The 25,883-nt window shown below is 40.9% G+C and overlaps 1 protein-coding gene and 1 long non-coding RNA gene across 3 annotated transcripts in view; one reads left to right on the top strand and one right to left on the bottom strand.

Moving 5' to 3' along the window:
• Positions 1 to 2,071: 2,071 nt before the first annotated feature.
• On the bottom strand, positions 2,072 to 21,496 carry LOC116034861. Its single transcript, XR_004101223.1, has 3 exons — positions 21,339 to 21,496; positions 8,241 to 8,243; positions 2,072 to 2,082 (listed from the first exon to the last, which is right to left on the bottom strand). It is a non-coding gene; the product is annotated as an uncharacterized LOC116034861 (long non-coding RNA).
• Positions 21,497 to 22,536: 1,040 nt separating this feature from the next.
• shroom3 (shroom family member 3) overlaps positions 22,537 to 25,883 on the top strand; it is a 101,907-nt gene continuing 98,560 nt past the window's right edge. For both annotated transcript variants that reach the window (XM_035991138.1, XM_031277618.2), the window contains exon 1: positions 22,537 to 22,615. In XM_035991138.1, the coding sequence (XP_035847031.1) occupies positions 22,584 to 22,615 (32 nt within the window). In that variant the 5' untranslated portion in view covers positions 22,537 to 22,583. The remainder of the gene's footprint in view (positions 22,616 to 25,883) is intronic.

Below are 25,883 nucleotides of genomic sequence, written 5' to 3'. Positions count from 1 at the left end.
TTGAAGGATTTGAAGCATGCTCTCATTGACTTCAATGTTAAAAAAAAGTCATAAAAAGCTGAATATTTTAAAAAGTATGAGTAGTAGAAAAAAAGTTGAAGAAGTCCCATCATTAGCTGAAAGAGCTGAACATTTTAAAAGTTGAATGGTTTTAATAGCTGAACGTATGCAGAAGATACAGAGAGCCAAAAAACGTACGGAATAATAATAATAATATAAACAAAATGGCCGACAGGAACAACAATAGTTGGAATGCTGCTGAACAGCATTCCCACTAATAAAGAACAGGATAACAATAGTTGGAATGCTGCTGAACAGCATTCCCACTAATAAATAAAGAACAGAATAACAATAGTTGGAATGCTGCTGAACAGCATTCCCACTAATAATAAGATATAAGATATAAAAATAAATGACTCATAGTCACATGCTATTACTTCTAGATTGAAAATGTAGCATGTGTTTGGGATCCTGTCAGGAACCTTCAAACTTAAGCAAAGAGCAAAGGCCTAAAGCAGACTTTACCTTGCTAAAGCATTGTGTGGCAGTAAAGTTGCTGTATAAAATGTTAACATAAATATAATGATGAATAAAAATACCAAAATAAGAGCCAGGTTATTTCTTTTAAAACGTAAAGAATAAGCCACAGACATAATGTACACTGTATTCACAGTAAACAACTGTTTCCACAAATGCCACACTGCTTCTGGTTCCTAACCTCGAGGTTTGGGACCTCCTGGTTAGGTTTAGACACATGTTGTATAACTATATTTTGTGTTGCCCTTTAGTACCACTCAACCTGTGAAAACAGTTGTATAATGTCATCTGTTTCTCTGCCTGTGAAGAAGTTTGGTCAGTTCTGAGTAAATAACATTGATGATGTCATAGTAATGTCATCAGGGTTATCTCAGCTTTGGTTTGGAGACAAATTTATATTAGAACGCCTCCATTAAAATAGGTGTGGTTTGAAAGACGTGGGTGTTTTCCAGTTAGGGAGGGTTCAAAAGATAAAGTTACATTATGGGAAATGTAGGATTCCGTTTTTAGAGTTTGACCCATACTAGGGATGAAAAGTCAGGATATCTCAGCCTCTGTTGCTTTGAAAACATTTTTTTTTTTTTTTATAATCAATTTGTTATTCTTTTTATATTTTTGAACATACAACATACAGAACAAACAAATACAATCGAACAAGAACCAAAACCCCCTCCCACCCTCTGCGGTCTCGAGGAAAACAAAACAAACCAATATACAAGAAAACAAAAATCACACCTTGCCTAGTCGCTCCTCTAATTCTTGTGGTGTTGAGGTCATTAGGACTAATACTTGTGCTGCTGCGTTTTTCCATAGATCTATAGTCGATGACTTGGCTTTGTTAAGCTTTGCTGTAGCGAGCTCAAGCATAACTATGTCTTGGAAGTACGTCAACCACTGTTTTATACAAAGCGAGTGGGGGGGAGCTAGCGTTGAGCTATCATTTTCTTGGTTGCGGTTGAGCCGGCTAGCCAAATTTTCTTCTGTCTCCCAAGCAGGTGTAATTTAGAGTCGTCATTAAGTAACAAAACAATCGGGTCAGTAGGAATTCAACATCCTAGCACATCAGATATTATTGATGTTGTTTTATTCCAAAACTCATGCACCTGTTCACACTCCCAGACCATGTGCAGGAAAGTCCAGTTTGTTCAGATTGACAGAATATGCAATAGGGAGTAGGAATGACTTTAGAGACGTATCTCTTCTGAGGAGTCCATTATGTCCTATGGCATATGTTAAAGTGGATCTGCTGGTGATTTGGGTTCTTGGAACAGTGGGAAATGTTGTCCCAAACTGTCTCCAAATTAATTATGTTCCCCTCAGGGCTCAGCTCTCGCTCCCATTTCTTTACTATTGGGAGTTCTCCTACGGATACTTGCATCAGTTTAGCATAAATCTTGGACACTAATCCTCTCACAGGAGAATCAACACGCCATTTAATGATTGGGTGCGCCTCAAGACTGTTCCCCCATTGCACTCCATAACATTTTAGGGCTGACCTTAAGCGAAGATAAAGGAAGAAGGATGTCCTAGGGACCTTGTAACTAGCTCTCAGGTCTTCAAAACTTAACATACCTTCATTATTGAATAGCTGGCTTAGAGTATAAATACCTCTGTCACTCCACTGATTACAAGTAAAGGGTTTGTTACCAGACATTAGGTGTGCATTGTGCCATATTGGGGTATTCAAATGCCACTTATTGGTGTATCGTAGGTGCTCATCCACCTGTTTAAAGTTGGTCAGTGTGTTGGTGATAATAGGGCCATAGGCTAGCATACACTTTTTGGGCACACACCTGCAAAAGCAAGGTCTTGCAGTCTTAGACTTCTAGTGAGGTTTTGCTCTATTTCTCTCCATGGGACTGTAGATGAGGGGTCCATCCACACTCTGAGGGCCCGTAGCTGAAAGGCTCTCTGGTACACTTTAAGGTTAGGGAGGGCCAGGCCTCCTATGTTTGTGGTAGTTGCAAGGTAGAGTATTTTAGCCTAGGTTGTTTATTGTTCCAAATATACTGCCGAATTACGGTATCAAGTTTCTTCCAGAAATGTATTGGTGGGGGTAAGGGGATCATTGTACTCAAGAAATTCACACGAGGAACTATGTTCATTTTAACAACAGCAATCCTGGACCGTAGTGATGCTGGCAGCGCAGACCAATTGGCCAGATCCCTTTGAACACTACTTAGTATATGTTTCATAGTTGTGCTGGACAACTCGCTGTAGTGATGCGTGAGTGGTGATGCCCAAATATGTAATTTTGCTTTGGGTTGGTATTGTATCACTAATAGCTGATGTCACCTGTCTGTTGGTCAACAGAAGAAGATTAGACTTATTCCAATTGATTTTATACCCGGAGATAGAGCCAAATTCGTTAAAGATCTTAAGAATTTTTGGTCAGAGATGTACAGCAAAATATCATCTGCAAATAACAATATTGAGTTGTTATTGGATTTAATCTGGACATTACATATTTTATTTTGCCTTATGGCTTGGGCTAACGGTTCAAGAGAGATCGCAAATAACATGGGAGAGAGCGGGCATCCCTGTTGTGAGCCCTGTGCGATGGGGAATGGCTGTGAATGCAGGCCATTGGTTGAGACTATGGCCGTGGGATTCGCATATAAAGTACGTACCATGTCAATGAATTTGGCTCCCAAACCAAGCCTCTCCATTACTTGCCACAAGTAGTTCCACTCTAGGCGGTCAAAAGCCTTTTCCGTGTCCAGTGATAAAACTGCTGCCGTTATTGGAAGGTTTTTGGCTTCTTCTATTACATGGAATAATCTGCATATATTGTCTGCAGCGTGACGCTTTGGTATAAACCCTGATTGGTCGGGGTGGACTAGCTTCTCAATAAAGCTTTCTAGGCGTAGTGCCAAGACTTTGGAATAGAGCTTAATATCAGACCCAATGAGGTTGATGGGCCTGTAGTTTGAGCACTCCGTAGGATCTTTACCCTTTTTGTGTATGACCGAAATTAGTGCAGTGTTGGTTTGTTGACGAAAGGTGCCCCTCTCTATGCCCGAGGTTAAAGTTTGTAAAATGATAGGTCCTAGTATGTCAAAGTACTGTAGTAAAAGTTCTGATGGAATTCCATCCAACCCCGGTGTTTTCCCTTTCTTAGCTGTTTTTAATGCTGATTTAAGTTCCTCTAACGTTATAGGTTGACCCAGTTGTTCTGCCTCCTCTGGGTCAAGAAGAGGCAGATTTAGCTCTTTCAGGAACTTTTGGCACTGCGTCGGATCTGGATTGCAGGAGGATTCATACAACTTTGAATAAAAGGATTGGAAAGTGGCGGTGATATCTTTAGGGTTCGTTGAGATACCTCGGTCCGTGTGGATGCTGTTGATAGCAGCTCTGGACTCGCTTTGTTTTAATTTCAGAGCCAGCAATTTACTTGGTTTGCAACCATTAAAATAGTAATTTTGCCTCACTCTGTGCATTATGAATTCAGCTCTACTTCTTTGTAGATCATTTAGCTCTGCTCGATTTGTGACTAGAAGAGTATGTGTAGATTTAGAAAAACAGATCTTTAGAGACTGCTCTAACGATTTACAACGTTCTTCCAGCTCAGCAATCCTTGCCTCTCTCTTTTTCTTCAAATTGACCGCAAAGGAAGATGTGAAATCTCTAATAAATCCTTTAGTGTCTTGCCAAATGTACGCCGGGTCCGAAACTGAGTCAGTATTAATTGATATAAATTCCGCCAGCTTGGCTCTAAACTCTGTATCAAAAGCTGTGTTTTGGAGAAGGGAATTATTAAATTGCCACGTTCTAGATCTTTCTCCTAAAATCACAATGGAATGTGGTTATCAGTGCATTGTGATCAGACAGGATTGCTGGTTCTATTGCTATCGTGTGGAACATTACCTTAAGTTCACTGGAGCACAAAAAATAATCAATGCGGGAGTGGGTGAGGTGACGTGTGGAAAAGAAGGTGTAATTCTTGCTAGTAGGATTGTGCATCCTCCATATATCTCTAAGATGGTGGGATTCCACAACTGCTTTAAACATGTCCGATATGTGTTTTTGGGCTTTCGCGTGGTTGACCCCTGATCTATCCTGATTTAAATCTAGTACCGCGTTCATGTCTCCCCCTATAATTAGTGAATAGTCATTGAGAGAAAGCAAAAACTTTCATCATATGTATCCGGTGCGTATACCGATACAAAGGCTATTTTCCTACCCCTTATCGTGGTACATGTATATTATATCCTGCCTGAAGAGTCTTTACTACTTTTGTGAGTGCGCATTTCCGCGACAGCAACACAATGGAGCCCTTGGTTTTGGTGTCGTCGCTAGATGAAGCTGCAACTTTGAAATATTTATTTTGTAAACGATTTACATCTCTTTTACGTAAATGTGACTCTTGAATAAGCACCACGTCTATGTTCTTCCTTCTTAAATAGTCCAGGAATTTAGCTTGTTTGATCTGTCCCTTTAGCCCCCTGATATTAACTGAAAGGATTGACAGTTCAGCCATCTTCAAAATTTACACGTATACATGTCTCGAGTAACCGGAATCCACTGATACATTTGTAGCAAAGGGTGAGCTGTTAGATCTAAACAAAGTGTGGTATTAAATAAATTAAATAAATCCTCTAGCCCTCCGAGACCGCAGACCCCCTTCCTCTCTGTAAGATACGTGGCCGCATCAAACGCAGCTCGCACAAAAACTCCAGCTCAAAACTGCCCCTCCTGTCTAAAGTCACAGGTTAACTGAAATAGGTCTAGTGCTTTCCTATGTTAAACATGAACAATGTTAAAAAAAAACAACTTAAAACTAAGTCCCAACCATCTATTAAGTTCTGAAATAAACTGTGTGAAAAACGTCCTCCTCCTCCATATCCAGATCTTGACAGAACCTGTCCGCTTCCTTGGGTGCAGTGAATGTGAGCGTTCTCCCTCCGTGGGTTACTCTCAGAGTTGCTATAAATAAGAAAGTTTGGGATGCCTTTAGCATGCAGCTTACGCTGCACTCCTATAAATTCCTGGCGCTGTTGGACGGTAAAGCACTGTAGTCAGGCTTAAAGCACAGCGTTGCGTTGGAATTACGAATCGGGCCTTCCTGCTGTATTTGTCTCGCCCCCTGGATAATTGCTTGACGGTCCTGGTATCTCAGACACCTGAAAATCAGCATGCGTTGTACCCTTGCTGTAGATTCTGTGCGCCCTGTCAATTTCGATGGTAGCCCTGTTCCGTAAGGAGGGGATCCATTTTGGCAAATGGTTTTGCAGAAATCCAACTGGGTCATCTTTTTCGCTGCCCTCTTTCAGTCCAATGATGCGCACATTGTTTCTTCTCGATCTGTCCTCCAGTTCGGCTAACTTCAACTCAAATTTCTTCTGGTCATCAATGCAGGCTTTCACCATGTTTCTCATCTGTCTATTGTCTCTTTGCGCCTCGTCTAGTCATACTCTAGTTCCCTGCCTCCAAAGCTCTGTCCTGATGTGTTGTAGCGAGGTGTCAATTTCTGCTAACGCTTCCTTCACTGCGATGTGGACCGCTGATTGAAGCCCACTTTGTTGTTTTTCCAGGACCTTGGTCATAACCTCCTCCATGCTTAAGTCCGCGTTAGCATCAGAATCCTTGCTAGCCGTCGCCATGTTGGCAGAGTTGGCAGAGTTCTGTGCTCGGGTAAACAGCAGGGAGACCTGTTTTTTTGCACCTGCAGGCATTCCACTAAGTCACTGTGGTAAAAAATGAAATGGTTGACGTTGAATAAAAAAGAACAGACCTGGTTTTTAATGAAAATGCGGAGGAGGGCGAGGAGCCTCAGCTTCGAGCAGCCATGCGATCATCGGTCACGTGATCGCCCACCTTCGAAAACATTTTTTAATTTATGTAATGTGTGAGTCTTGGGGGCTTTCACACCTGAAAGTCCGAAACCAAGGTCCGGACCAAGGTTTATGTTTTTGTTACATTGTATACAGTGCCTGACAAAAGTCTTGTCGCTTATCTAAGTTGTAGGAACAACAAATAATAACTTGACTTGTAGTTGATCAATTGGAATCAGAAATGGTTCATATGAAAGGCAAAGGCTTCTGGATTATGCTTATTATACCAAAATAAAGTTTTGTATCATTCATTGAGTTTTATCATTGAATTAGGACAGAAAGGTCAGATTTGGCTTGGACAAAAGTCTTGTCGTGTCTTTATATTTCAACCAATCACAGATTAGAGTTTCACCTGTGACAAATACTGTAATTAACACATTCCTGGGTGTGTATAAAAAGAACTCCAGCACACCAGACCTTCATGTGAAGTGCAACCTGACCTCTCACAACATGCCAACGATTCAACCACAGACCAAAGTGCTGATCATCAAGAGCCTGAAGACCAAGTCTGCTGCTGAGGTGGCAGACATCTTCAATGTATCCAAACGTCAAGTGGAAAGGATAAGAAAAAGATTTGAAGAAACTGGTGAAGTTCATGACAAGTCCAGGTCAGGCAGACCCCATAAGACAACTGTTCGAGAGGACCGTTTGTTGCTTCAACAGTCCAGGGCCAGCCCTTTTCCTGGGCTGGCCACCAGAAACCCCTGTATCTATAACAACAGTTTGTCGAATTCTCTCACGCAGTGGCCTCCATGGCCGAATTAGTGCTCACAAACCAGCATTAAACAGAAGACAACTAAAAAAGTGTGTTGCATTTGCAAAGGCCCACAGCTTGGTGAAAGGATGGACAGTGGAAAAGTGGCAGAAGGTTGATTTTTCTGATGAATCATCCATTGAACTGCATCCCAATTGCTGCAAATACTGCAGAAGACCTGTTGGAACCCGCATGGACCCAAGATTCACCCAGAAAACAGTCAAGTTTGGTGGAGGAAAAATCATGGTTTGGGGTTACATGCAGTATGGGGGTGTACGAGAGATCTGCAGAGTGGATGGCAACATCAACAGCCTGAAGTATCAACAAATTATTGCTGCCCATTACATTCCAAACCACAAGAGAGGGCAAATTCTTCAGCAGGATGGCGCTCCTTGTCGTACTTCAGCCTCCACATCAAAGTTCCTGAAAGCGAAGAAGGTCAAGGTGCTCCAGGATTGGCCAGCCCAGTCACCAGACATGAACATTATTGAGCATGTCTGGGGTAAGATAAAGGAGGAGGCTTGGAAGATGAAACCAACGAATCTTGATGAACTCTGGGAGTCCTGCAAGACTGCTTTCTTTGCTATTCCAGATGACTTCATCAATACGTTATTTGAGTCATTGCCGAGACGTATGGATGTAGTCCTCCAAGCTCATTTTCTTTTTCCCAAGGCACCATGACTTTACGTATGCTCTGATGTTATTGTAGCATGTTTGTGTATTCACAATAAAGTATAATTTCTACCGTACATTGCTGTATTTTTGTATGCGACAAGACTTTTGTCCAAGCCAAATCTGACCTTTCTGTCCTAATTCAATGATAAAACTCAATGAATGATACAAAACTTTATTTTGGTATAATAAGCATAATCCAGAAGCCTTTGCCTTTCATATAAACCATTTCTGATTCCAATTGATCAACTACAAGTCAAGTTATTGTTTGTTGTTCCTACAACTTAGATAAGCGACAAGACTTTTGTCAGGCACTGTACATTTGATTTCACACTGCAGTTATGCAAGCGCACTAAAGAACTATACGTGACAAAACTGCATCCTGTCGTCATCACATACGTGAGCTGTGTCTGCCGACAGTTGTAATTGATTGGTTTGTAGACGGGCTTCCCTGTCCTCTCGTATTCTCTCTGTTTCTGAGTTTTTTCAACTGACTGCTGCTCTCCCCGTGCTACCAACGCTCTTTTTGTTTTGTCGCGTTGTTGAAAAGCAAGGCACAGGAACTTTACTTGGGGTTTGAGGAGCTGCAGCATTTATTCAGAGACAAACTGAAACCTACGCTGTACATTTACTCCCACTTAACAAGTAAACTGCTGATTTATTCTCTGCTCTGATAGCCAGCAGCTGTCTGCTGAGCGCATTCACCGTCACTCTCTCTCTCATGTACACACTAAGCACTGAGCTATTTCTTAAGGAACTTCCCCTGTATTTGGTCCGAAAGTCCGAACCATCCAAAAAATGCTTTCACAATAGAAACGAACCCGGACCATGGCTCAGCTTGATCCGGACCGAGACTACCTCTTTTGGTCGGATCAAATTTGGGCTGTTTGTTGACCGTGCATGGTTCAGACCAAATGGACCGGGAGGTTACACACCTGTAATTTTGGTTCGGATCAAACTGAAAAGTCCGGACCAAACAAAGTAGGTGTGAAAGCCCCCTTAATGGAAGTGGATTACAAAAGTAGCTTGATTCCCATTCAAATTGCAGTCTTAATATTGACCAAGCCCCTAGCATGGGTCAGATTATGGGTAAGGAGGATATCTTGGTCTCTGTGGCTTAATTTTTTTCCTGTTTTTTCTTTATTTATTAGATAATGAAGTGTAAAAACAGACCTGAAACATGGGGACAGATAAAAGGGGTATGCCATGTAACAAAGGTCCCTGGCTATGTGGTATTTATCTAATCCACTAGACCACCGGGACGTCCCTGCCACTTTGATGGAAAAATCATTCTTTGGTTGAATAACTCCCATCCACAGAAAAGCCTTAACTTGTGATGTAGGGTCAGAAGTAGATATTGCTTCATTTTAACGAACAACTGTGTTATTCAAAATCAATTCAGTAATAGTACTTTGTCTCGGCAGAGCCCCCCACTGCTGTCTGAGGAATCACGCAGTCTTTATTGATTAGAGGAGGCATGTTGTTTCAGTCACGGTATGAACAGGCTGAGCCACTTTGTTTGGATATCTCCATCTGCAGGATAATGAATTTCAGCTGGAATACCGAAGTCACACACGCGCGCACACACACACACACACACACACACACACACACACACACACACACACACACACACACACACACACTCTCTCTCTCTCTCTCTCTCTCTCTCTCTCTCTCAGTTACTGAGTGATTCTGTGAGCCTTATTTGGGTATATTTATTTCTGAAAAAGGCAAACACTGTAGGCATGTGCACTGCTCTACAGAGCTGAGCAATGGTTTACATTCAACACTGTTTTTCTTTCACAGCTCTGAGAGGATGTTTCATTTCCTTTATATCAGCACAGCTCATTAGACACTATTTCCTCCATTTGTTGATGAGTTTCATGAAACTTTGTCCCCTTAGGGCCTATAGTAGGCTATAGGTGATGAAAGTTACTCAGCACATACAGTACTGTACATGAGCGTGAACACTGTTTGAGGACCCTTCTTGGTGCTGCAGTGTGTGGGCCTAAACAAATGATGCTTTTGTTGAAAAGTAATACATGTTGTAATTCAGAAGAGGGTCAGACACACCCCGTGCAAATTTCTTGGCAATTGTTTTAACATTCAAAGACTTCCAGATGGGTGGGGTTTATTGTTTCAGAACAGATACAGCAACAACAACAACAAAAGTTAAATAAAGGCCCTTTCTGGTGTTAGTGACTGTATTTCTAGCCCTCGTGGTTAACCTGACCTTTGATCTGTGCAGTTATCTACAGGCTCCTGAATGTGTGTTTGAGTGTTTGATACCGATGATTCAGATTGATTTTTTTCAGTTCTTTGCTAAAATTTGAACCAAAAATGTATATTATCTGGATAACGGCATCTGATCATGGGACACACACTCATGGGCCTTGGCATTACAATTGGTATTAATTAGCAAGTCAATTAATTTGCCATCTTTAATGAGCTACAGTAACACCATACCACAAAAACATGGATGTATAATAAAACCTGGATACAGCATTCAAGGCAGAGCCCCGTTCATTCCTATGAGAGTTGCTCAGTGGGGCATGAAGCCAAAAAGTTAATCTGCTGCGTATCAAATTCTGCCCATTGCACACTATTTATTTTTTGGACATTCTGCACTCAACCCATTCAGCCTTTTTATTCTTATGCAAAACAGCTATTTTGTATATATTTAGGGCCCGAGCGCCGACAGCGGCGGAGGCCAATGAATCACCTTTTTGAGGGGCTTAACATACTCAAAAACTCACCAAAATTGGCGGTCGCATCAATTCTGGTGAAAATGTACATATTTTAAGGGTTTCGGGAATAGGTGCACAAAAATGGCTTGTAGCGCCCCCTACAAAATTACAAATATTGAGACCCTGCAGTACGTTTAACGTAGACTCATGAAACATGGTACACATATGAAGCATGTCAAGACGTACAAAAATACCCTAAACCCAACAGGAAGTCCGCCATTTTTAATTGAATGTTCGAAATTAGTGCGATTTTGGCCATTTCCATATTCGGTGTATCTTCAGTGTACATTGTCCAATTGGCTCGAATCTTTTCAGGATTCATAAGAGTCCAACCCTGAGTATATATAAAGGCTGATATTTACTCAAAGTCATAGCGTCCCCTAGTGGCAACAGGAAGTAGGCCCAAAAGTCAAGGTGCTATACTTTAACGAACTCCTCCTAGAGATTTCATCAGATCGACTTCAAATTCGGTCTGTGTCATCTTAAGACCTTAACGATGAAAATTTATTAAATGAAAAACTTTTCTTCAAACGGTGTGGGCATTTTGAGTGTTTAGCGATGAATGAGAAAGTGGCTGTAACTACAGTGTATATTGTCATATCTGCTTGAAATTTCCCACAACGTATACAGGCCAATATTGACTTTTGGTTATAGCGCCCCCGTTGGCAACAGGAAATCAGCCTTATATGACAAACATCATCCGATTTACATGAAACTTAGAATGTGTGGTCTACTTGTGATACTGAGCCGGCCCCTATACTTTAACCACGCCCATGTACTCAGGCCACGCCCCCCTGTATGGCTTTTGAACCGTTTAAGGTGGAGTCTTGTGTGAGGTATCATTGAACTCAGCAGAGAGTTTGTTTGTTATTGGTCATGGTTTGTCCCGCCCCCTAAGTTTAAGCCACGCTCCCTTTCATAACTGATGACCCATTTAAGGTAGAGTCTTGTGCGAGGTATCATTGAACTCAGCATAGAGTTCCCTTTTCATTGGTGATGATTTGCCCCGCCCCATATGCTTAAGCCACGCCCCCTTTAATAACTAATGACCCGTTTCTTGTACACTATTGTGTGAGGTATCATAGAACCCAACAGAGAGTTCCGTTTTCATTGGCCATGGTTATGCGCAGAGGTGCGAGGGCCCATCCAACGCTGCTTGCAGCTTTAATTGTTTCTGTTTTTATTGTTTATTTCATGTTAATGTTTTATATGTTTGTTTGTTTATGTATGCACCAATCACCAAGGCAAATTCCTCGTAAATGTAACTTACTGTGGCAATAAACCTTTTCTGATTCTGATTCTGATTACCGGATGATGTGTGGCCCATAGAGCAGGCGGACTAGAGAACTCTGCTCCGCTCCGATACTTGAATGGGGATTAAATGATTTAATCGTGCAGCTCTTCTAGACTTTCCAAATGTTATTGGAGCAAATTCAGATAGTGAAACGAGTAATTTTGTGGGGGTTGCTACACTGAAAAAAATGTATCCACTGATTTACAGACGTCTCTTTCTCCATGTAAGTTTTTGGAAAAGGTCTTTTTGGGCCCTTGGGCATCCCATGATGGACACAGCACTATGTCAAATTGACTTCAAAGCCCAGCGCATTTTCTGGGGGCCTGAACAAAACCTGTAAATTATTATATTCAACTGGAGTGAATGAGATGAGGGACGATATGACAGCACTGTGAGTGAATGAGAGAAGGCAGGGCTATGTGGGCACTGCAGCATTTTGTGTGTCAACAAGGTGTTGGAGAGAAGAAAGTGTATCAGTATTATATTCAGAATCAATATGTATAGACCAGAGATGTGGACTCGAGTCTGAGACTCGCACGTAAGTCGCACAAATAGCTGACTTCAGACTTGACTCGGACTCGACCCAAAAGACTTCAGACTTGACTTGCGACTCGACCCAAAAGACTTCAGACTTGACTCGGACTCAAGCTTAGAGACTCGTCAACAACCTGTTTTCATGCAATTATTGCTTTTTAAATTAATGTATTTCTGTTTTCTTTTATACGTTGGGGAAACGTATGACGAGCTGCATGTTCCCTGCCCTTGTCATAATGTGCAACATAACACATGCGCTATGCCTTATGTGTGCGCACTCACATATCAAAAAATGCATTGACGATAGCGACACAAAGTCCTCCCAGAGTTGTGCCTTTTGTCATTAGTTTTGCTTTCAATAACTTCGTAAACAGTGGCAGTAAGCGAACAGCTAAATGCAAGGTGTGTGGCACAAAGATAAATGATGCCGGATCAACAATGTTGAACTTCATCAGGCATCTCAAAATGCACCCAGATAGGTTAGTCACTTGCAATGTGAAAGAGACATTACATTTAGCGTATATTGTCACAGGTAACAAGCTAACCATCGCAAAGTGTTGTGCTAATACTGGGAACAGGCAAATTGTATCTTTATAGTTAGTAGTTGCTGAGGCTCAGACATCCATGGCGCACAGGAGGTGGGACGCACGGATCCATCTCCCCAGGAACAAACTGGGTGGGCAAACTCATGTGATGCGTAATTGATCCCGTGGATGATTTGTAGGCTATTAAGTGAACAAGGTGTACCCGGTCCACCGAACACTGGGCCGTCTTGAATGTCTTAATTCTGCACATATTTCTGTTACTATAGTCCTATTTACTATTTCACCCATGCATGGCGCAGCGGATCCATGTGCACTGTCACCTGCCATGGAGACGCTGGCCTCACTAACCTCTCCTCCTCTGAGTCAGATCTCCCTCGCGCTGGACTCAGTTTAACGAGTGTAGGTAACAGTTAGGCATTACATCAGTGAGTTCAAACTGCTTATTGTGCATAATTTGGACTGACACTGAGATGCATGTTGTTCTGTAACTGCTGTGGCACTGCTACTATTCTCTTGATTTCCACTTCGACATTAGACATTTTTTTGAGTGAAAGAGACATTACATTTAGCATATAGCGTCACAGGTAACAAGCTAACCATCGCAAAGTGTTGTGCTAATGCTGGGAACAGGCAAATTGTATATATATAGTTGTATCCATATGATGTGACAGACTTAGGTTAATATTTCACCAGGTCCGAGGGCTAGAGGGATGTGTTAAGTAGACCCCATAAAGTTATCCTACAACTGATTTTGATACTGTACTGTATGGATAGCTACTGTACTGTATGGTAGCTACAGGACATGATTTTTGGCCAGAGACTTGAACTTTCCCCTCAAAGACTTGAGACTTGACTTGGACTCGAGCTCAAAGACTTGAGACTCTACTTGGACTTCCAAAAAATGACTTGTGAACATCTCTGGTATAGACAGATCAATATTTTGGACAACACTAGTCCAAACTGCACAGATGTTATTTATACCTGGCTGAAATCTGATCAAAATGTAAACCACCTCCAGATGTGGTCTGAATGATCTAAGGCCCACCTGCTTTTTATTCTCAGCTTAACTGTCTGACTTCACTGGGCAGTGGGACTGTCTTAGAATCACAGCCACTGTAGAAAAGATGGTTTGTTAGACAATCAATTCATTGACCAAACACAGCAAACATCCAGGAATCCAGTCTGAGCTGGTGACATTGGTGTGTGCAGAGACATTTTGACAACCGACTCTTTTTGATTAAGCTTATCACACAGATAACAAGGCCGCAAGACGATGTGAAATAAAGATGATGAACACACACACACACACACACACACGCACGCACACACACACACACACACACACACACACACACACACACACACACAGTGATATACACATAGATGCAGACAACACTGTTTCCAGTACAGAGATCCAGGACATGTTTAGCCTAGCATAGCACAGGTTTGGGGGCACGGCAGTATGAAATCAGTAGACCTCTGGGGTTATTCATTATTTCTTTTCTGAGCTTGGTGGTCTTTGCCTGCTGAGCTTTCCCTCACTCGTATACTGCTTTTGGAGGTCAGGACTTGACTGCATAATGAGCTTGTGCTTTAGTAAATCATTAGCTAAATACACGCACATTGTGGCCACAAAAATCATTGACCTCTGTGGTGCACATTTGTGCTATGCAATTTTATCAGTAAATGTGGGCTTACAGTATGTTTTTTTTATTTGCGTGTTTGTGCCTGTGCAGGTAGAGGAGGGCGGTAAGGCAGACAGTTTGGAGCAGCCTCTGCTGGTGGGGGATGAGATTATCATCATCAACGACGTGGAGCTGACTGGATACAGACAGGAGGCCATCACTCTGGTCAAAGGATCGTACAAGACTCTGCGGCTAACCATCCGCAGGTACAGACTCTTTGTGCATGTGTGTGTGTGTTATGACTTCTGCACGGGCCTAAAACTGAGACCCAAACCCAGCATGTAGTCTTGTCTATAAGGCACAACTCAAGTGAAACTGACTGGTACTGTCAAATTTGAGACCCAAACCAAACCTGATATTCAAAGCCATATTTCTGTTGAATTGAATCCAATACTGACCTTTAGCTCATAGCTCACCTGGTTAGTTTGGCTATTTATAACCCCATCAGGTTGAGGTTGTGTAGCAGAACTTAAATACTAAATACCTATTCTGCACAATTCCTATATCGTCATATTAATAAGATAACGTTTAGAATAACAAATAGATGGGTTTCTGGTGTTTTTCCACCATAAAAAAAACTTCTGTCGCCAGGAGCAGCGCCGATTAACGTTGGTACTCTCCTCCACAGCCGAATTGATACATTTGCATAATGGCTGTACACATTGAGACAGTGAGTGGAACATAGAAACTCAGATGCACGACAATATTCAGTTACAATCACTTATATTCACACTAAGGTATGTATGCCCACAGTATTCATCCTTTTATATGTTTTAAATATCAGAAATAGGTGAAACTAACTTTCTCACTATAAAAGTTTTGTCCCAGCATGGGAGTCCCGTGTGGGCGCTTTACGCTAAATTGATATCAGGAATGTTAGTTATGTGACTCATTTGAACAAAGCAATAATGTTTCTAAAACGTGACAATGTGAGCATTTGCACCGCGATTATATTGACCATTTAGTTTACTAAAAATGCTGTAATTTATGTTTCGGCATCTGTCTTATGCTTTTTAGGTTTACACTGCAGGTTATATGCTATTTAACTGATTAATTATTAAGTCTATAAAATAAACATGACGCATTTTTTGCCTAGTTTTACCTACAGCATCATTTTGTAAACCAGCATGTGATATTTATACTCTATAAATCATTTAAATTAATATCAAAATTATAATAATTATATTTGTCAATTAAGTAGGAATACCATAGCATTAAAGTCACAATTATTTTTTGTTAGGCTACAAGCATCTTTATGCTAATGTTGAATTAAACCTGTATTGAAATATGGGTCTTACATTATTTTATGGTACACTAATAAGACGTAATAAGCCATAGTTTATATCAAATTAGACCAAAACTAGATATAGTGTGGTCTTTATAGTAAACAAACAGTTATACCCTAATTAGACACCATATTCCTGAATTATGCTGTAATTGGAAACTGCATATAATGTCACCCAAATTATACTATACTTAAACACTAATTATTAATTATGAAGAATTCACAGCACATGTTCAGAGACTTTTATTTTGAAATTGCGGCGTGTTTACTTCCGCCTCATTCACTTGCCACGCATGGTGGTTCCCACTCATCCTGTTTTTCTGTGCAGAAATCGCTGATGGTAAGTAATAATACTACTGCTATAACGTTCATGTAGCACAATAACTAGATTCTCTGTATTTCCTGACGTCGATGTTAAGCATATTCATTTGTGATACGTCAATACTGGTAAAGACCTATTTCAGTATTTAGCCTGTTAATTGAATTAATTTTATTTTTATTAATTAAATTAATTTTATTATTATTTTATTAATTAAATTAGCCTTGCTGGGTAACGTTACTACGCTAATTACGTTAGTGTTAGTGTGTTCCGTGTTCCCTGGCTAGCCTAGTTTGCTTGCTCTGTAATTTATTTTTGTTGTGAAGGAATGCAGATCTCATTTACAGTCGTTAAATGCTTTTATTAATGCTGTAATGCTGTGACAACTCCTATATTCATGTAACGTTAGGCCTATTTATATTCTTTGTGTTTTATTACAGAAACTGTAACATCAATAATATGTACCCCTATGCTGTAATTATACTGTTTGTAACATTAACGTTACTGATTGTAATGTTAATTCTTTCAATCTTCAAGGAATAGGCTAATAATACTCTGTGCTCTCTTCACAGGCAATCGACGAACAGTCCAGTGTCCCGCTGTGACCATACACAGGCGAACTGCAACAGTTCACCACGTTTCACTTCCAGGATTGCTCCGGTGCCGCTGAAAAATGACTCTTTTCGGCCAGAAGTCCGTTTCCTTCCACTTTCTTTGTGTTGTAATTTTAAACTCCGGTCGATTTATGAGGACTATGGTTAACTCTCCTCAGATCTCTGCCGTGTAAATCGAGACACCAGCTAGACTGTGTGTCCATTCTATCAAAGTTTTCTGTTGCACGACTAAAACAACCTTTGAACGTACACGTTCCACCAAAACAAGTTCCTTCCCGAGGCTATTTTGCAGCGGCACTGGGGCTCCGTCCGGCACCAAGACGATTGTGATTGGTTTAAAGAAATGCCAATAAACAGAGCATGTTTTTCTCCCATCCCGGAATGCTGTGTGGACTAGCCAGACCCCCCTTCGCAGCGCTGTGGAGGAAGGTCTGGTAATGTGAGACTACAATAGGCCTACACAATCAATCAATAAATACATATCTTAAAATACCACGTGTGTTTCTATTTACGTGTGTGGAACTCTGTGCACCAATTAGCCATTTTCGTGTCACTGATTACTTTTTAAGATCTGACAGAGAGAAACAAGGATAAATCCCACTTTAGATTACGGTATGGTTTTGTTGTAATTTGTTACAAATTACCTTCTAAGAAAGTCTAATAAGATCAAACAGTCCTCGCAGCTTTCATGTTACTGTGGTCGGATAGCAAATGACACTAAAAGGCTGTGCCCGATATTTGGTTTCTAATTAGAGTGTAATTTGGTATAACAGTAACTAAGTATATTTGGGGTTTAATATGGCAATATATGTAGTTTCAAATTACCGCATAATTTAGATGTATGGTGTCTATTGTTACTGTAATCAGGGTATAACTGTGTTCGTTTTCTGTCTAATAAAGATCACGTTATTTCTAGTTTTTTAATTTGATACAAAGTAGAGCTTATTACGTTCTAATAGTGAACTAATTACAGCATATTTTAGGTGTATGGTGTCTATTTAGGGTACAACTGTGCATTTACTGTCTAGTTAAGGTCACATTATTTCTAGTTTGGTCTAATTTGATACAAAGTATGACTTAGATTGGTGATTATCTTCGTACAAAGAGCCCATATAAATGACATTTTAAGAAGTTCCCTCCTATCTTCGTTTGTTTGTTCCTTGCTTCTTTCCTTCATTCCCTCCTTCCTTCCAGTCAGCCAGTGTAATCTCTAACCGGTCAGGATCTACTGACATCCTGGTTCATAGTCCAAATTACAGCTAGTTGTCTGGAATAAACACACACGCACAGGCAGGCAAACACTGTTCATTACCTGTTATCTGTCATCATTAATTACTAGTGCTGTATATAGAGAATAAAAGTGAACTTGAATGTATTTAATGCCCATCGAAATGATATCTGTTGGTCAATTCAGTAACATGCTTTGTCAAAATGAACTGTCTGATAAGGTAGATTTATTTTCTTGCGAAAAAATTGCGATAAAGTTGCAATGTCTTTTGTATTTTTGTTGCAATGAAGTTGCGAGAGACAGTGAAAATTGCATTTTTTGGGTATACTTCTTTAAAAATAAATAGGAAACTTGTTTCGGGGAGAATAAAACTACTCTGGGCTGAGTTTTCCTAGTAACCTTACCAAAAAGCAGGATGCTGCAAATGTTGGTATAATATGCCTGGTGGATTTAAGACAAAAAATTATAATTTATTGAATTTATCAAATTTGAACATATCTGACAATGGCTTGTTGATCTTTACATTGTTAGTTAATTTCCTATCTTGGACTGGGACACACATTTATACAGTTTGATAAAGTATTTATTGGACTTTAACTTATCATTGCACTTACAATAACGAGCGTAGCTGTCCTCAATTTAGGTCATCGTGTATGTCTCATCTTTGGTTTTTCCTGCATCCACCATGTGTGCGCACGTCAGTCGCGGGGGGAACTGAGCAGCAGCCCCGCCCGCTGCAGAGAGCCGACAGGATTGAAACAGCAGCAGCTTTCAGCCACTTTAGAGTGAAAAAACGTTACAGCGTACATTGATGTTAAAATGTTGGCAGGACCGTCTGAAATGTTTTGCACAGTCTTTCACTGTACATTTTGTTGGTAAATATGAGATGTTCAAGTCACACATCGTCTTCATATCAGAAACAAGGAAATTAATTTGGTGACGTTTTGTGTGTTACATCAACCTGTTCTCACTCCCACCTGGTCAGTGGCTCTCAGAGTCATATACTGATACAAAGTCTGGCACGTGGGACTGCTGTGAATGGTTGAAGTCGCGGGAAACTCGCGGGTAATTGGTCAAAATTGCGAGTCATACCAAATTCACGGTGATTAGTTGAATTTGCGTGAATTGTTGCGATCGCGACATCGCGAAGTCCTGGTGGGACTGATATTGGTTTACCTGTCTTTATCAGATATTAAGGAAACAAGTGAAGTTGAAATACTATCTTCTCTGACAACAATACTGAGGCCAGTAGGCTATTTTTCCTTCGATTTTTCCATTCCAGGACAGGATGTCTGTTTTTGTTTTGGCTTGTGTTTTTGTCAACTGCTCATTTTGACACCTGGGTTGCAAGACATGAAACGCAAACACGCAAAAACATGTTGCAACCGTAGCAGCAACGCCACAATGCTAACACGCTAACTGCTAATGTTACTGGAGGACCGGGGAAGCGGGCCACGGCTGGTTACCGTGAAAGACATTTGACAGAAACCGCAAGATGATTCCAACTTTGTTACAAACTAACATGCAACCATAATGATAGTAAAGTAGTAATCATTTCAATGATAGTAAAATAATAAAGTGTAATTTATAATGCGTAGACAAGCTGCTTTTAGTAAATTAGTTTGTAGATCATACAACAACAAATATTTTTATTTATTCATCTACACATCTGCCTTCATCATAATCATATGGAAGAAAGGCTATATGTTTATTTAATTTTATCTATACAACGGGGTCTGGAAAGTATAGAACCGAAAATCTCCCCCCTGCCAAAATTCTCCCCCCGCTTCTGTTCAGCGGCCATAGCCGACAAACTGTGACTGTGACCTGGGTACAGACAACCGTGAGGTCGTGGTCTTTTTAGCGGCCGTTGCGGTAATTTTAAGCCAAGAAAGGGTTATGTCAGCTGGGTACAGAGCTCTGCGAGAGCACAAGCTTTTATGACTGTCAACATAGCCAGCATACTTTGCTGCACTGTGGAGTAATGTCTGGCAATGCTAGCATCTAGCTAACATTGACATTGTGGGACATTGGGTTCAGCATTCTCAACCTGGCAACCCCGTAAACTTCGAGTCTGGGGAGGAGGGGCCTGCTCTCTCTAGTATTTTGAATTTGATCTGCAGTAACCATTTTATATGCTAGCTGCCAGTATTACATATTGCACCTTTAAATGTATTTTTTTTTAAATAGGTTTTACAAATTGCTCCTCAGTTTGAGTCACACTTCTACAAATCTGGTAGGATAAAAGGGTACAGTTTCCACATACCATAGAGTGTATATGAAGATGAACGACACGTCCCCACTTCCTTCCACTGTACAAAAGTGAAGCCAAAACATTCCGGACATGGACGGTGCCATCTTGAGACCAAAGATCAAGACTTTCAGTGACAACAACTGCTCCTATAATTGTTGTGCATCCGATGATATAAAACTTAACCTTTGTACAGAAAAATACTTCTACACACATCTACAACGAGTGCGTCGGAGAGGGACAAGCAGGTGAAAAGTTGCAAAGAAACTCCTGCACACTGTCTAACTTGCCAAAAATATGAAGTTTAATAGTAGGCAACAGTAGGCAGAGCAGCAGCTCGGCCGCAGCGCTGTAAGATGACATAGTATTAGTGACGCCAATTGCCCCGACCCAGTGCGTCAAAAGTGACGCCAAGAGTCCCGACCAAGCGCGTCTGAATATGACGCTAAAGGAAACTTTTTGCGTCAATAACAAACAACAAAGGCACCTGACCAAGCATCGCTTTTTGACGCGATGGGAGTGAGAATGTGTTCAATGAGTAAACACAGAGGAAAAGGTGAAGATTGCTATCAGCTACAACCTATGGCTATGATCCTGACATGGACAAGCAAGACCATCTCTGCGTCCATCTCCATCTCTACATCAAAAGGGGAAGCTAGGCAAGCATGGAGGAATTGAACACCAACTGCCACTCCTCTGCTGGACATCCTGCTGGCCAGTATGCAGGCGTTGGACAGTGAGCTGGCCTCCGTGCCTGTGTCTGTTTCCTGCAGGACACCGGGAGCCGTGTCCTTTCGCCGAGACTTGGCCGGATCCTGGAGTGCCGGTTCCATTAAACCATGTGACTCTTTTTCTGATGACCACATTTTGCTTCATAATGAATCATGCAAGTTGAAGGAGCTGATAGGATAACATTTTACTGGAATTGTACCTCATATGATTACATGTGAAAACTGTAAAACAGATTGGAGGGGGGTGGGATTTATGACCTATATTGCAGCCAGCCACCAGGGGACGATCAAGATTTTGGCTTCACTTTACGGCAGATTTCCACCAACTGCGGAATGGCTGCGGATTGGCTCTGCTGTGTGTCGGCTCCGTGCTCCGCCGTCCTTCAATACCCACCAGGTCCGTATTTGTTGCAGAACGGCTGCAGCCATGACTGACAGCGGAAGTTACTAGGACCCACGAGATCTCACGCGAGATCTCATCACGAATTCACATATGATTGCACGATATAACAGGATGTAGTTTCTATAAACAGAACCACAAAACCAACAACAGTTTGTTTCCATTCCGACTTCAGGCCTGTCTCCACCCATTATGACGTTTTCAAGGTGTAGCGCAGGGAAATATGATCCACCGTGAGCACGGTGTATTTTATTTTGAAAATTAACCGGATGTTTTATTTTGCTTCTGAGCTCGACTTCCTGTCCAGCACTATCTGCCCTGTGCTGAATTGCTGCGGAGCTCTCCGGCGTCCGGCAAAAATAGAAGCTCTGCGGATCACCGGAGCTGGGACGGAGTCAGAACGCAGCCATTCCGCAGTCAGTGAAAATACACACATTGACTTTAATGGAAACCTATTGACTCCGCCGCCGTTCCGGAGCAGATCCGCAGCCTTTCCACAGTTGGTGGAAATTGTGGGTAAGGGGAGCTGTCATGTCGTCAGACTTTATAGTCTATGAGTCAGACACTAATGCTAGCTTCTCTTGGTCAGTTTAGATAGCATTCTAATCAGGTCTTAGCACAAGGACAGCAATGGTTAGCTTTACACAGTAGCTAGCTAAGAAGTGGATCCCAAATTATTACATAAATTGAATGGATCAATGATGAAATAATGAGTTTCCAGATAAATTGACAGAAATGAACTATGTCTGTGTATTTTTGTGGAGATGGACACATTGGATGTTTGAAAACACAATCAGTCACTGTCAAGTAGCATCTCTTTTCACGTTGATGCCTAGCCTACAAAGCCAGGTGTATATTTGGGTTTTGGGTGTGACTGCTAGCAAGGCTGCTGTTGCTACTGCAGCTTTATTTACTGGAAGACGCATGGAAGTTATGACACAATACAGGACTTTAGACTTCAGACAGAAACACACACACACACACACACACACACACACACACACACACTGCAGGACAGATGTAGATTGTAGAAGCACACATGGCATTATGGGAAGGTGTGACAAGGAGGGAAGGCATGAGAATTTCTCCTCCAGACAAGCAGAGAGCAGCGGTGTGTGTTTTGGTCTGATCGGCTTCCTACAGGAACCTAATGGGGAACCACGAAAAGACGACTGCTCTCAGGTCTGTTTTTATAGAAGTAGATATATGGTATATTCTGTTGAACTAGTATGATAATATCTATTTTGTTAATTTGGGCTTGTACTGCTCTGAACTCAGACTAAAAGGTTTGAACAGTGGACCTTGATTTGTATGTTGTGGAAATGTGCAGTGGACTGTGCAGTAGGTCAAACTCTGCAATTGCATACCTGGGCTGCATTCACCCTTGGACTATAGTGTCCTACTGAATTTTCTTATCCAAGCAGACAAATACAAGCTAATTCTGAGCAGAAAAAGCGTTTTTTACACACAATATGTGTGTCAGATGATGTCTGTAGCACACAGCAGAAGTATTATACAAAAGTAGTCAAGGTACAGTGAATGTAAATCAGTAAATGAGTAAATGAATATGATTAAATTCAGGGACATCGTTAGGCCTATTTTAGGGGGCCTGAAGCTACCCCAAAGTGTTCCTATGCCCCCCCAAATAATAATAACAAAAATAATATATATATATATATATATATATATATATATAATTTTTTTTTTTTTTACAGTGCACTCTGTATCACTCACTACTTTGAATCAATCTTCCTTCACCATTCATCTGTTTGTGTCATCGTGCACTGCAGTCTGTTTTATTTATATTTCACGATGTGGAAAACAGCTGGTGGAAAAGGCAGAGACGGAGGCTCAATGAGCGCCCGTGTGCATGTAATGGTATGTGGACAAGCGAGATAGAGAGTGACTGAAGTGAGAAGAGCGCCTGGCAGCATTAAAACAATCAACAAACAGCAAATCAGAGAAATAAAACGTTGTTTTCGCCGATTTCTCACTCAAAATGGAACTGTAGCATGCATCTCACTATCGCTAATGTTATCCAAATTCATATTTAGAAACAACAAATAATATATCCAAATACAAAAAAGCTGGAAAGTCGAAAGTTATGGCTATGAAGATATACCCCATTTCATCTCATTGGTGTAAACTGGCAGCTTTCAGAACAGTGCATTGCAAGACCAAAGCGGCTTGATTGAGGACATTAACATTAGCAGTTTACAGCAATGGTTCGCAAAGTGGGGTCAAGGGATCCCCAGGGGTCCTTGAGGAGGTTCCAGGGGGTCCCCAGCAAAAAGTGAAATAACTTTTTTTCATTATAATTCCATCCATAATTAACACAGTTTCTTAGATTGGGGGGGTCCGTGGTCTAGTTTCTGTCAGTTTAGGGGTCCTTGATGTCAAAACGTTTGAGAACCCCTGGTCTACAGGGCTAAAAAAGTGTGGGGTGTTTTGTTTTCTTAACAACAGGCATTTGTTGGCATGTCTAGGCACTAAGGCACAGCCTAAACTAAATTATTTCATGATATTTATTATATATGCTATATTCTGACCAACTTAACTTTCTGCATTCATTTGCTGTAATGAATTGAACAAGTATGTAGATGTTGTAGGCTAGGCTATACATGAGCATACTGTACATACATATAGTAATCGTTGAAACTTTTATTCCTCCGCCATCAGGTTATTAAATTCAGACAGTAACTACTTTAAATAGGATCCTTATCAACAGCTTACATGATAAAGTATGCAACAATGGCTATTTATTATTTTATTCTTTCTATAATACTGTTATTTGTCATGGTACACTGACCTCTGTTTGCCTGTTTTACTGATTTGTTCTGGACATTTTGGATGTTGACATGACACTGATTCAACCACTCTACCGTGCAGTAACAGTAATTAGTGTAATAGTCTTATTTTGACCTGCAATTTATCTAATAGAGAGAGGAATTACAGTAGGTATGGTATTACTTTATCACACATTTACACGAGCAGATGGACAGCATTTAAGTCATAGCCTAAAGAGTAACTCAGCAGGAGCACAGTCTGGCCTAAGTAAGTTCCCCCCATGCAACTTTGATGTATCTAAAAGCTAACATTAGAGTAACGTTTGTAAGTAAGATTTTGCAAGGAAAAGTTTTGCATAGCCTGGGGGTAGGGCTGCAACTAATGATTATTTTGGTAGTCGACTAATTTGTTGATTTCTTTTCCGATTAGTCGATTAGTCAACGATTATTTTTGTCACACCCTCGATTTCTGCTTTGGGCAGGGCTCCTGTACCGGGCTCCAGTGCTTGTTTTACCTCACCTGCTCAAGTCTGTACACCTGTGAATGTCACCTAGTTTTCCTGTCTCTGCCTTAACATAACTTCAGTTCCCATAGCAAATTCAAATAATGACCCATGAAACATATGAATATGAAGCTTAAGCTTGATAGCTTAATTAAATGTATTTGTGACAATAATACTGGTGGTTGCAATCAAAATAAAATAAATAAATTAAATAAAACACTAAAGTGCAAATGTAAATGTAGCACTCTAGAATTTTTTGTCCTGCGCCAGCGACAAGACGTTGCAATAGAACACCATTGGTCATTTCTATGATAACTTGTATAACAACGTAGCTAAAATTGAAGAAATGTAACAAAGTATTATTATTATTGTCAATTATAACATTATTGCCTCAGCCCCATAGAGGGTCTCCCTCACTCCTGTTTTTTTTGTTTACACTGAAATAGCAATATCTATGTAATTAGACTTCCATGGAAAGGGGGTATCTAACTATCTAACAGCCAGTGTGGGAAATATTGAGTGATGCCAGAGACAGATGAGCTCACGACGCTCACTCAAGGTGTACATTTTTATTTTTTTATTTTTCAATTTAGCTGTGCACAGCTGTTCTGTGATGAGTGTCTTGCTCTTCTCTTTAATCACTTCCTCTTTGCATTACTCCATCAGATCTGCTCCTGCAGCTGCAGAGTAACAGCCTCTTAGGGACAATAAAGATTTATTAAATTAAACTGATTGTTTCAGAAAGACCAAAGTCTGCGAGTGTGTGACAGTACTCTATTTTGCAGGTGTTGTGAAAAGGTGTGTGTGTGTGTGTGTGTGTGTGTGTGTGTGTGTGTGTGTTTGTTTGTTTGTTTGTTTGTTTGTGTGTGTGTGTGTGTGTGTGTGTGTGTGTGTGTGTGTGTGTGTGTGTGTGTGTGTGTGTGTGTGTGACTTTGGCAGGTGTTTGAATGCACCATGTCCAAGAGACAGATTTTTTCTGAGGCAGATGCAAACTAGTTGTATAGTGTTTTTTTAATGTGTCTGCATGTCAATGAGACAAAAGGTGTGTGTGTGATGTTGACACCAAACACAACTGTCAGACACGCCTCGCTCACCACACCTCTCTCTCCTCCATACCTGCTGCACTCCCTCTGATTGGTGCGTTCTGGGGAGCCCTGATTG

This window comes from Sander lucioperca, chromosome 14, assembly GCF_008315115.2.
Source record: "Sander lucioperca isolate FBNREF2018 chromosome 14, SLUC_FBN_1.2, whole genome shotgun sequence".
Lineage (NCBI taxonomy): Eukaryota > Metazoa > Chordata > Actinopteri > Perciformes > Percidae > Sander > Sander lucioperca.
This window is presented reverse-complemented; position numbering and strand designations above follow the sequence as displayed.